Below are 12,309 nucleotides of genomic sequence, written 5' to 3'. Positions count from 1 at the left end.
TTGTTTCACTCTCTGTGCAAAACAAACCATCTGGTGCACGTCTAGGCTTATGTACTGTACTGACTCAAACTAAGGACATTTTCTCTATAATTTACTTTATTTTAGTTCATTTTGTAAACACACAATACAGTTTTAGTTGGTTATCGTTTTTTGTAAAGCCTAGTTTTTATTTTATTTCAGTTATCTAAAATGTTTTTTCCCACCTAGTTTTCCTTTTTTTAGTTCGTTTTCGTCAACTATAATAACCTTGGTTGGAACCAACAGTTTGTTGACCCCCCAGACGATCTGGGCGTTGTGTTGGGACGTGACGCGGTGCGTTTCCCCTGGGCGTTGTGTTGGGGCGTGACTCTAGCACGGTGCGTTTCCCCTGGCCGTTGTGTTGGGGCGTGACTCTAGCACGGTGCGTTTCCCCTGGGCGTTGTGTTGGGACGTGACGCGGTGCGTTTCCCCTGGGCGTTGTGTTGGGGCGTGACTCTAGCACGGTGCGTTTCCCCTGGGCGTGGTGTTGGGGCGTGACTCTAGCACGGTGCGTTTCCCCTGGGCGTGGTGTTGGGGCGTGACTCTAGCACGGTGCGTTTCCCCTGGGCGTTGTGTTGGGGCATGACGCGGCGCGTTTCCCCTGGGCGTTGTGTTGGGGCGTGACTCTAGCACGTTTCCCCTGGGCGTTGTGTTGGGGCGTGACTCTAGCACAGTGCGTTTCCCTTGGGCGTTGTGTTGGGGTGTGACTCTAGCACGGTGCGTTTCCCTTGGGCGTTGTGTTGGGGCGTGACTCTAGCACGGTGCGTTTCCCCTGGGCGTTGTGTTGGGGCGTGACGCGGTGCGTTTCCCCCTGCTCAGGTTTGACTGTGCGGACCGTCAGTTCCACTCCATTCCCGCCACCTGGCAGACCCTCATGGACAACCCCAACGACGTCAAGGAGCTCATCCCAGAGTTCTTCTACTTCCCCGAGTTCCTGGAGAACTCGAATGGTACGCGCTCACACACACACACACACACACACACACACACACACACACACACACACACACACACACACACGACAAGCTCAACACAAGATATTGTTGCAAACCCCTAAAGAAATAATTCCTTTTTTCATTCTCTCTTTGTCTGTCTCTCTCTCTCTCTCTCTCTCTCTCTCTCTCTCTCTCTCTCTCTCTCCACCCCTCCCCTCCCCTGCCCCCTTTCTCTGTCCCCCAAGGCTTTGATCTGGGGCGTCTGCAGATCTCCAAGGAGCAGGTTAACGATGTCATTCTGCCTAAATGGGCCAAGTCTCCGGAGGACTTCATCTACAAGCACCGGAAGGCCCTGGTGAGCCCCGCCCGCTTCTCACGCCCACGTCAGCGGGGAACTCTCACACGACGCGCGATGATCCGGATAAACGCACTCCCTGTGGAGTCTTGTCTTGATTTATTACCTGTGTGTGTCTTGCTTTGTCTCTGTGTGTGTGTGTGTGTGTGTGTGTGTGTGTGTGTGTGTGTGTGTGTGTAGTATTCACGTGTGTCTTTGCGGTGGTGGTGTGTTACAGGAGTCGGAGTACGTGTCGGCCCACCTGCACGAGTGGATAGATCTGATCTTCGGTTACAAGCAGAGGGGCCCTGCAGCCGTGGAGGCACTCAACGTCTTCTACTACTGCACCTACGAAGGTAGCTAGCCGCTAAGGCTAAGCACTAGCCGCTAACGCTAAACACAGCCTGTCTATAGACGTCTTCTACTACTGCACCTACGAAGGTAGCTAGCCGCTAACGCTAAACACAGCCTGTAGTACCGGGAAGATGATAAAGACAACACATTTAAGACTCCAAGGTCACTTTACATAACGGAATAAAAACATGAAGATCAGGTAAACGAGCAGTGATGCTGATGCAATGTTCCATGCTGACTGTACGGACTGAGCGGACATGTTGTTAACCGGGTGTGTGTTTATTTGTTTGTTTGTTTGCTCCAGGGGCGGTGGACCTGGACGCCATCACAGACGAGAAGGAGCGCAAAGCCGTGGAGGGCATGATCAGCAACTTCGGACAGACCCCCTGCCAGCTGCTGAAGGTAAACAGGAAGTACTAGAGATTGAGCCCTTCGAAACTCTCGTGGGTTACACTTTAGATGTGGCTGTATTGTATGGCTTTTGATGGTGTGTGCGTGCGTGCACGTGTGTATGTGTGTGTGTGTATGTGTGTGTGTGTGTAGGAGCCCCACCCTGTGCGTCTGTCCCTGGAGGAGGCGGAGAAGAGGAAGGCTCGGCTGGACACTTTCCCCCTCAGCATCTTCGAACATCTGACGGAGCTCAAGTCCTTCTTCGTCGAGGTTAGTGTCTCTCAGACACACACACACACACACACACACACAGAGTGAGTCCTCTCAAGCGTAGTTTAATACCGGCTCTCTGTTCTCAGGGAATCAGTGACAACGTGCCTCTGGTGAAGGCCGTGGTCCCCAAGAACCAGTCCCACTCGTTCATCACCCAGGGAAGCCCGGACACCATGGTGAGTCTGCCTCAGAGGTCAGAGGTCAGGGAGGCCGAGCCCGGAGGAATACCTCCGCTCTGCTGGTCTAGACATTCCAGAACAATCTGGAACAACATCCATCCATCCGAGTTTGGTGACGGCGCATATTACAGTACAGGGTTCGAAATTAACACCCACCAAGCGCCAAACGCGGGTATATTTTTAATTTGGCGTGTGTTTTGGAAGCCACCAAACATTTTGGCAGGTGACGCTTTTTGCAACAAAATATCCACATTGATGGTTCAGTGCACTATCAGCCTTTATGGATCATAGCACGGACAACATTTTTGCAATAAGATATCAACGTTGACACAGCGCGAGTAAGATCAGCCTTGTTGGCTCATACCAGGTACAATTTTTCATCTACACTGTACCAGACATTTGGCTGATGAGCTGAAAAGTTCATTTCGACCCGTTAGATTACATTATAGTCATTTAGCAGGCGCTTTTATCAAAATTAACTTACAGTAATTGCATTTAACATAGGTAGTCAGTGTGCTACTACTCGCCAGAACTCACAAGTGCATCTCCTTTCTAAACAAGTGGCTTAATCTAGTGCTAAGGCCAAAGTGCAAGAGTAGTAAGAAATATAAATAGGCCTACAATAAGTGCTTAAGAGGGAGGATTGTTGTAGTACTTCTTGAAGAGGTGAGTTTTGAGCCTGCGGTGAAAGATGGGCAGTGACTCTGCTGTCCTGACGTCAGTGGGCAGTTTGTTCCACCCCCACGGGGCCAGGGCCAGACAGAGAAGAGCCGTGAGCGTGTGGATCGAGCGCCGGGGCCTGTTGTTCCCTCGCTCTGTAGTCATTATGATGAGGGGAACTTGTGAACTGCGTTTCCCAGGTCACCCTGAGTCAGAACTGCCTGATGGGAACCCACGGCTGGCTGCCATACGATAAGAACATCTCCAACTACTTCACCTTCATCAAAGACCCCACCGTGGCCAACCCCAAGTGAGTCCCCACACACACACACTCTCACTCACACACACACACACACTCACACACACACTCTCTCACACACACACTCTCACTCACACACTCTCACTCACACACACACACTCTCACTCACACAGACACACACACACACACACACACACACTCTCACTCACACACACTCACTCACACAGACACACACACACACTCTCACTCACGCACACACACACACACACTCTCACACACACTCACTCACGCACGCACACATACACACACACACACACACACACACACACACACACACACACACACACACATTAGATCCTGGCCCAGCATGCTCAGGCTTCTCCTCCTCTCTCCTCCTCCTCTGTTCTCCTCTCTCCTCCTCCTCCCCCGTCCTCCTCCCTCTAGGACCCAGCGGTTTGTGGGCGGGCCCTTCTCTCCGGGCGTGGAGGTGGCGGCCGGCCTGTTCGTGGTGTCACATGACGGGAAGCTGCTGTTCAGTGGCGGCCACTGGGACAACAGCCTGAGGGTCACCTCTCTGGTCAAGGGCAAGACTGTGGGCCAGCACATCAGACACATGGGTACGAGCACACACACACACACACACACACACACACACACACACACACACATACAGTATATACACACATACACACACACACACATATACACACACACACATACACACACACATACACACACACATATACACACACATACACATAGACACACACAGTCTAGGTTTGTCTGTATTAATATCAACTCTGTAGATGCAGTGGCAGCCCTGTGTGTTTCTCTGTGTGTGTATAGTAACGTGTGTTTGTGTGTGTGTGTGTGTGTGTGTGTATAGTAGCGTGTGTGTATGTATAGTAACGTGTGTGTGTGTGTATAGTAACGTGTGTTTGTGTGTGTGTATATAGTAACGTGTGTGTTTGTGTGTGTGTGTGTGTATAGTAACGTGTGTTTGTCTGTGTGTATAGTAACGTGTGTGTGTATAGTAACGTGTGGGTGTGTTTATATAGTAACGTGTGTGTTTGTGTGTGTATATTAACGTGTGTTTGTGTATAGTAACGTGTGTGTGTATAGTAACGTGTGGGTGTGTTTATATAGTAACGTGTGTGTTTGTTTGTGTATATTAACGTGTGTTTGTGTATAGTAACGTGTGTGTGTATAGTAACGTGTGGGTGTGTTTATATAGTAACGTGTGTGTTTGTTTGTGTATATTAACGTGTGTTTGTGTATAGTAACGTGTGTGTGTTTGTCTGTGTGTATAGTAACTTGTGTGTGTGTGTGTATAGTAACGTGTGTGTGTAGTAACGTGTGTGTGTGTGTATAGTAACGTGTGTGTGTCTCCGTGTCTCCAGACATCGTGACGTGTGTGTGTGTGTGTATAGTAACGTGTGTGTGTGTGTGTGTGCTCTCCAGACATCGTGACGTGTGTGTGTGTGTGTATAGTAACGTGTGTGTGTGTGTGTGTGTGCTCTCCAGACATCGTGACGTGTGTGTCCACAGACCACTGTGGGATCCACCTGATCTCCGGCTCTAGAGACACCACCTGCATGGTGTGGCAGGTGCTGCAGCAGGTACGTGCGTGTGTGTACATGCGCGTGTGTGTGTGTGTGTGTGTGTGTGCGTACATGGGGGGGACGTGGGTACGGCTAATATATTTTATTTATACAGTTTTAAATTCCCGGGAAAGTGCACATTAATGATTAATCCGTTTTAGCTTGGCTGATTTTCAACTGCGGTTGTTGACCCTCCGTCTGTCTGTCTGTCTGTCTGTCTGCCTGCCTGCCTGTCTGTCTGTCTGTCTGTCTGTCTGTCTGTCTGTCTGCCTGTCTGTCTGTCTGCCTGCCTGCCTGCCTGCCTGCCTGTCTGTCTGCCTGTCTGTCTGTCTGTCTGTCTGGCCGCCGCTGTGTCTGTCTGTCTGTCTGTCTCCCTGTCTGTCTGTCTGTCTCCCTGTCTCTCTGCCTGTCTGTCTGTCTCCCTGTCTGTCTGTCCCTCAGGGAGGGGCCCCGGTGGGACTGTGTCCCAAGCCGGTCCAGGTGCTCTATGGACACAGGGACGAGGTGGTGAGCGTGAGCATCAGCACAGAGCTGGACATGGCCGTGTCGGGCTCCAGGGTGAGTCTCACCGCCCGTGTCCTACTTCTGAGGGGCGGTCCTCATGAGGGCGGAGCCTGGCCACGGGCGTACGACCTCCAGGGTGCGCTCGTTTTCACTCGCCGAGAAATGCAATTCAAGTCGCGCTTCAGAACATAATAATAATAATAATAATAATAAATACAAGTGCTTACTTCTAACAACTGAACATACAAGTGCTTACTTTTAACACCATAGAGGATAACCTACATTTTAATTGACATTATTATGTTCTGACGAGCGACTTGAACTGCGTTCCTTCGCCAGTCAAAACAAGTGCACCCTGGAGGTCTGGCGTTCTGGATTGCGCTCTAAAAGCAGGGAATCCTCACAACCAGCACTCTTTTTAAAGATGGTTCATTTCCACTTTCGGTGAGTGTGTGGTTGTTTCATCTCCTCTGTGTGTGTGTGCGTGTGTGTGTGTGTCTCTCAGGACGGTACGGTGCTCATCCACGGCGTGCGCCGGGGTCAGTACATGCGTAGCCTGCGTCCGCCGTGCGAGAGCTCGCTGCCCGTGTCCATCCTGCACCTGTGCGTGTCCTGGGAGGGGCACCTGGTCGTGCACACCTGCGTGGAGGCCAAGGCCACGCTCAAGGTAACACACACACACACACACATCACACACACACACACATCACACTCCTTCAGCTACTGTATGTGCATATTCTAAAGCTTAAGTCTAAGTTAAACAGGAAGTATACCGTTGTTAAACAGGAAGTAGACCGCGGCCTTGAGTAGTTCACCTGATCAACGCGTACACACACCCGCGCTCTGCCCACTGCCCTAGGGAGACTGTGTGTGTTGTGTGGTCCCCAGGATAAGAACGCGCTGCACCTGTACTCCGTCAACGGGAAGCACCTGGCGTCCGAGCCCCTGAAGGAGCAGGTGACGGACATGTGTGTGTCCGGTGAGTACGTGGTCCTGGGCAGCGAGCAGGGATACCTGTCCATCAGAGACCTGTACAGGTGAGCTCACACCTTCCGCTGCTCTCTCTCTGACCCCCTGTGTGTGTGTGTGTGTGTGTGTGTGTGTGTGTGTGTGTGTGTGTGTGTGTGTGTGTGTGTGTGTGTGTGTGTGTGTGTGTGTGTGTGTGTTATAAACCTGTAATAACCACATGTCCATCCCCCTCAGCCTGGCCCTGTGTGTGTGTGTGTGTGTGTGTGTGTGTGTGTGTGTGTGTGTGTTATAAACCTGTAATAACCACATCCATCCCCCTCAGCCTGGCCCTGTGTGTGTGTGTGTGTGTGTGTGTGTGTGTGTGTGTGTGTGTGTGTGTCTGTGTGTGTGTGTCTGTGTGTGTGTGTGTGTGTGTGTTATAAACCTGTAATAACCACGTGTCCGTCCCCCCCAGCCTGGCCCTGTGTGCGGCGCCCATGGCGATGTGCGTTCCCGTCCGCTGCGTGTCGGTCACTAAGGAGCAGAGCCACGCCCTGGTGGGCCTCCAGGACGGGAAGCTGATCATCGTGGGCGTGGGCAAGCCGGCCGAGGTAAAGAGCTCCCTCAGAAACTACATCGCCCAATCCCTGGAGGGCACGCCCCTCATGGCCACGCCCCTGCTGGCGCCCCTCAGGGTGCGCTCGCCGGCACGCCTGCTGCACCTCCGGGACAAGTTCATGTTCAGCCCCACAGAATGACCCTGACCTCTAACCCCGCCCGGCCCCTGGGCCATCGCCACACTGAGCCTCGAAACAAACACACGCTGTGATTTCCTTTCAATGTGATTTTCAGCCAGAGTGATTAGTTCTGACCCCGGGTGCATGCACACTTCTCCTCCTCATCGATGGTCCTAACCAACTACTAACCAACAGTATGATGCTGTCTCTATCGCCCCAATCTGTCAATAACGCACACACACACTCTCACACACACACACACACACACACACACACACACACTCACACACGCACGCTTCCCCTCCTGAACACACTCTGCTCTGGTAATAGTGCTGTGATAAGAAAACATGTTCTTGTGTGTACCTCATTCTACCACTGGGATATATTACCTCCAAGGGTCGTGTAGCATCCTATGTTTACTTTGTTTACCTGATGTGCAATTCTTATAGTTATTATGCTTTATCTCAATGATGTTGTTTTTGATTTGTGACATGACAGCTGTGACTAACCCTCAAGGGTCAAGCGAAACCAAGCCATTATTACTACTGTGTATCGGTCGCCATCCAAGTAGAACTAACACTAGGATCGAACTAATCACTCCCAAGTTAAGATAGTCATCCCTGTTTGCGGTTCCTGTAATAGGAACTAGAACTAGGCTGTTTGGCCGCTCCAATATTTACCCAAGTACAGGATAACGACACGAGACTCTTCCTCCAGCTGAATCATCTACGCGCTTCTTGCTTTTCACCTTTCTGTTTGAAATTGACTCACCTCCAAGTGAATCAAACATTGATTTTGAATTGACTCACCACACAAGTCAATCAAGCACTAACCAATCAATTCACTCATGAATCATATCCCCTTTTTTTCTTTCTTTTTTGTCTTTTGACTTCACGCTTCTCTCTCCTCCTCCTCTGTTCTTCACCTCCTCTCCTCTGTTCTTCACCTCCTGCACCCCTCTCCTCTTCTCTCTCCTCCTCCTCTCCTCTCCTCCTCCTCTCCTCTCCTCTCTCCTCCTCCTCTCCTCCTCCTCTCCTCCTCCTCTCTCCTCTCTTCTCCTCTCCTCCTCTCCTCCTCCTCTCTCCTCCTCCTCTCCTCCTCCTCTCTTCTCTCCTCTCCTCTCTTCTCTCTCCTCTCCTCTCTCCTCCTCTCCTCTCTCCTCCTCTCCTCCTCCTCTCTTCTCTCCTCCTCCTCTCTTCTCTCCTCTCCTCTCCTCTCCTCTCCTCTCTTCTCCTCTCCTCTCTCCTCCTCTCCTCCTCCTCTCTTCTCTCCTCCTCCTCTCTCCTCCTCCTCCTCTCCTCTCTCCTCTCCTCTCCTCCTCTTCTCAGATGCGTTCCGGCCAGATCTCTCGTAAGCTGTGGGGTACCAGTAAGCGGCTGACCCAGATCTCCTCAGGAGAGACAGAGTACCACAGAACCTGCACCCAGAACCAGAACTGACCCCCCCCCCCATATCAAGCCCTGCCAATCACTGCATTCTGCCCAATCAGATTGGGTCACGCCTCATTCGATTGGCTGGTGACTGTACCGACCACGGACAGGGGGGGGTGTCAGGGGGGAGGGAGCAGAGCATCGGAAGTAAGAATCGTTGTTTGTATTTATGTGCGTGTGTATCTGGTGTGTATCTGGTGTGTATCTGGTGTGTATCCGGCGTGTATCTGGCGTGTATCTGGTGTGTATCTGGCGTGTGCGTCAGGGTAGCGTGGACACGCAGGACGCGGAGCAGGCGAGGAACGGAACCATCCAGCGCGGGCGCTTAGGTTCTGATCCATGTATGCGCCCCCCCCCCATGGTCGTTACTCTCCTGATCAACATCACTTACTGGAGTTTGTCAGGCTGAGCCCTTCTACACACACACACACACACACACCGCCGGTCTGCGCCGCTGACCCGTTCACCTTTAAGGCCTGAGGGAAGTGGTCCATGCCGAGACCCGCCTCTTCTGGTCCTCAAGCTAGACCGGTCAGCAGGATGCTCGGTGTGTGTGTGTGTGTGTGTGTGTGTTGCACGCGGGGTGTGTGATTTTCTATTATCTCTCTTTTACTTTCCCTAGTGGCCTTTTTTCTTGGTTATCCTTCGGTCCAGCCAGGTTGAGGTTAGGTCCTGAGGCGTTATGCAGTAGTGGAGCTCTTCCGTTCCAGCCAGGTTGAGGTTAGGTCCTGAGGCGTTATGCAGTAGTGGAGCTCTTCCGGTCCAGCCAGGTTGAGGTTAGGTCCTGAGGCGCTCTGCAGTAGTGGAGCTCTTCCGTTCCAGCCAGGTTGAGGTTAGGTCCTGAGGCGTTATGCAGTAGTGGAGCTCTGCTCAGTCAGCTACCGGCTTCAGGCTCTTCTGTCTGTCTGTTTGTTGTCTGTTTTTCTAAGGGTGTTCTCTGTTACTGATGGATATGGGTTTGTCACCGACGTGTGTGTGTGTGTGTGTTGTAGGTGTGGTGCGGTGAGGCGTACTGTACTCGCATGGCATTTTTCTCCACAGAGATAAAAACGGGTTAAGTCCACTCGTCGCTTTAATGTCCAGAGCGATGGAGAGAGTTAGCGAACACACACACGGGTTGAGCCGCGGTTCCTGCCTTGACCGTACGATTAACACTACTACAACCTGACCAGAGGGCTATCCATGTGGTGTAAAAGCACTATTTGCAGCAAATAGTCCAGTACTCACTGACACACGCGGTTCTCTCACGTACCGCGAGCCTCCTCACATAGCAGATCACTACGCCGGTGTGCGCAGCACCACACCGTTCCCAAAGCTGCAGTTCTGCATCAGATTAACCATAGAATGTTTTACGTTACCGTACTTGAATCTGTGTTTTATTTATGAAGAGTGCTAAGTTGCTTTTTAAAAGTCGTGCAGTGTCTGTAACTTGGCTACATGCAAATCTTTCTGTGCTAGGGAGAGTTAAACCTCCTGACTAAGTGGTCTGATGGGAGCAACCACAGAACCAACCAGGAGGGGTGTGTGGGGCCTGTGGGGTGGGGGTTAGAAGGGCTCTCTTAGATGTCAGTGTTACAGCAATACAGGCCCCCCCTGCAGGGACTGAATGGTACATTCCAGCCTCTCTTTCTCTGAGGCTGACCAACACTCTCCAGTCTTCCTAGTTTCTGACGGGGACAGTGTGATTGGAGGAGAAGACGTAGTCTGCCATGGAACAGCCCTATCAGCTGCCTTCAACTTCTCTCATCACCTCTGTTTGGCGTTTCTTTCCTGATGCGTGATTTCCCCACCCTACAGTTAGGAGTGACTGATAACTGGTTTTCAGGAGTTCAATCAATGCAGTAAAGAAAGAAAATATACTGTATGTACGTGTATGCCTTGAGAGATTGATGTGTGTGCGTGTGTGTGTGTGTGTGCGTGTGTGTGTGTGAGAGAGAGAGATTATGCGTTTGTCCCCCATGCTTCCAAACTCTCTGAGTCCCTCTAATGACATAATTGTAACTACCATGTTTTGATTTTTGTGTGGATCGAAAGTCATGATGATGAGTAATTCTTTGAGCACCATATCTCTGTGTGACTGAGTCATTGTGTCTGTGATTATCTATTTTTAAGCCAAATTCTTTATTTCACTAAGGGTGTTGATGTCATAGTGTGACTGAATATGCAAGCTGATGTGACCCTTGACCTTTCTAGTTGAATACAGCCCCTGCTTCTGACCTTTGACCCCGTCATACTGTAAGTGTGGACTGAGACTGAGGTGTGAATTGGGGTTGTTTTGTTTGGTCTTTTATTTTTAAAATGTCTCAACTTTAATCTAAATCTCCATTGAGGCTGCAGTTGACCAACACGAGTCCTTTAGTCATTTGTTTGAAATACTTTTTTTTGGACATGTGTCTCAAATGCTGCATACTCCATATCCGGTTATCATTGGGGTGTGTTGATTTTTGTACCCACGTTTTTTTTTCCCCCTCGCTTTGTTTGTCGAACTCAACTTGTTCAGACAAGAACACTATCAAGACTTCCACCTCTGAACCTAATGGAGTGCCTTTTCCTCAACTGCATCACATGGCCGTTCATCCGGTTGGAGCGCAGAGTTCTGTGTTTGACCCATCCAGGAAGCATTCCACAATCATACTCCAGTTTCTATGGGAACCAAGAATTAAGGACTTTCCAAACAAATTTGAATAAATCAGAAACTACTATTTTGTGTCTTACCTTAGCTGCTTTCTCTGTGACGGTCACCAAATGGATGTGTGTATATCTGTGATTATTTATAAATACAATATATAATGTACAGCATGATTTTTATTTCGGTGTATTTGAAATGTACTTTTTGCACTTTCCAGGTACTAAATTGTAACAGATTGTTTTAAATGTCTCCCTGATCTGTACAGACAAACTACTTTGTATACACAAGTGGAATATGATCATTAAAGTCTTGTCAAAATTGAGTCGTTGTGATTAGTTTGAATGGAGTCCATCCCAGTCGCTCTCAGGACACTTTGTCATGGCCACTAGGTGGCGCCAAACACCATAACAATCAAGTAGCAGTAACAGAGACGCTCATGCTGGAACTTTCCTAGACCTGGTCCAGGGCGATATCCTACGGATAACGCCCTGTTACTCTCAATGCAATTTGCCTATTAAAGCGCTTCATCGGCCCGGTCGTCCGACTCTACAGACAAAACCGTTTCGTTACTCACCAAAGCTATATATATATATCATATTGAAGTAAAATATCATTTTATCCGCAATGCGATTAGTGAAGGAAAGATAGATATTGTTTACTGTCCATCAGAAGATATGGCTGCAGACATATTAACAAAGCCCGTAGCAAAATCCAGAATTGTGAAATTCAAGAGGTTCTTCTTTGGAAACTAAAATGTATGCTACTATGAGTGTGGTAGATGGCTTAGGATGATGAGAACAAGTGGGGGTGTTAGGTTGTGTGTTCTCATGTGATGTACTACAGGCCCGTAGCCAGGGGGGGATCGGGTGGATCGAACGAACCCCTCCTCACGACCAAAGATGCAGAATTCAGGGCAAAAGTCCCCCCCCCCCTCGCGCGACAATCACAATAAAAATGATCAATCCCCCCCCCCCCCCCCCCCCCCGTCAACAACTCGCCCGATAATAAAATTAACGGGGAAGGGGATAAATCTCACTCCAAGTTTTTGGTCAAACTTG

The 12,309-nt window shown here is 50.1% G+C and overlaps 1 protein-coding gene across 1 annotated transcript in view; it reads left to right on the top strand.

Moving 5' to 3' along the window:
* The window catches only part of nbeal1 (neurobeachin-like 1), a 67,963-nt gene extending 56,390 nt beyond the window's left edge, over positions 1 to 11,573 (top strand). The window contains 14 exon segments of the mRNA XM_084446801.1: positions 838 to 968; positions 1,199 to 1,308; positions 1,526 to 1,643; positions 1,946 to 2,043; positions 2,185 to 2,301; positions 2,391 to 2,480; positions 3,344 to 3,453; positions 3,847 to 4,019; positions 4,927 to 5,021; positions 5,445 to 5,561; positions 6,013 to 6,174; positions 6,396 to 6,544; positions 6,931 to 7,066; positions 8,521 to 11,573. Coding sequence (XP_084302927.1) covers positions 838 to 968; positions 1,199 to 1,308; positions 1,526 to 1,643; positions 1,946 to 2,043; positions 2,185 to 2,301; positions 2,391 to 2,480; positions 3,344 to 3,453; positions 3,847 to 4,019; positions 4,927 to 5,021; positions 5,445 to 5,561; positions 6,013 to 6,174; positions 6,396 to 6,544; positions 6,931 to 7,066; positions 8,521 to 8,631 — 1,717 coding nt within the window. The 3' untranslated portion in view covers positions 8,632 to 11,573.
* Positions 11,574 to 12,309: the final 736 nt, after the last annotated feature.

The sequence above is a fragment of the Borostomias antarcticus genome, assembly GCF_949987555.1.
Source record: "Borostomias antarcticus genome assembly, chromosome: 12".
In the NCBI taxonomy this organism is placed as follows: Eukaryota; Metazoa; Chordata; class Actinopteri; order Stomiiformes; family Stomiidae; genus Borostomias; species Borostomias antarcticus.
The sequence above is the reverse complement of the archived record's forward strand: the minus strand, read 5'-3'. Positions and strand labels throughout refer to the sequence as shown.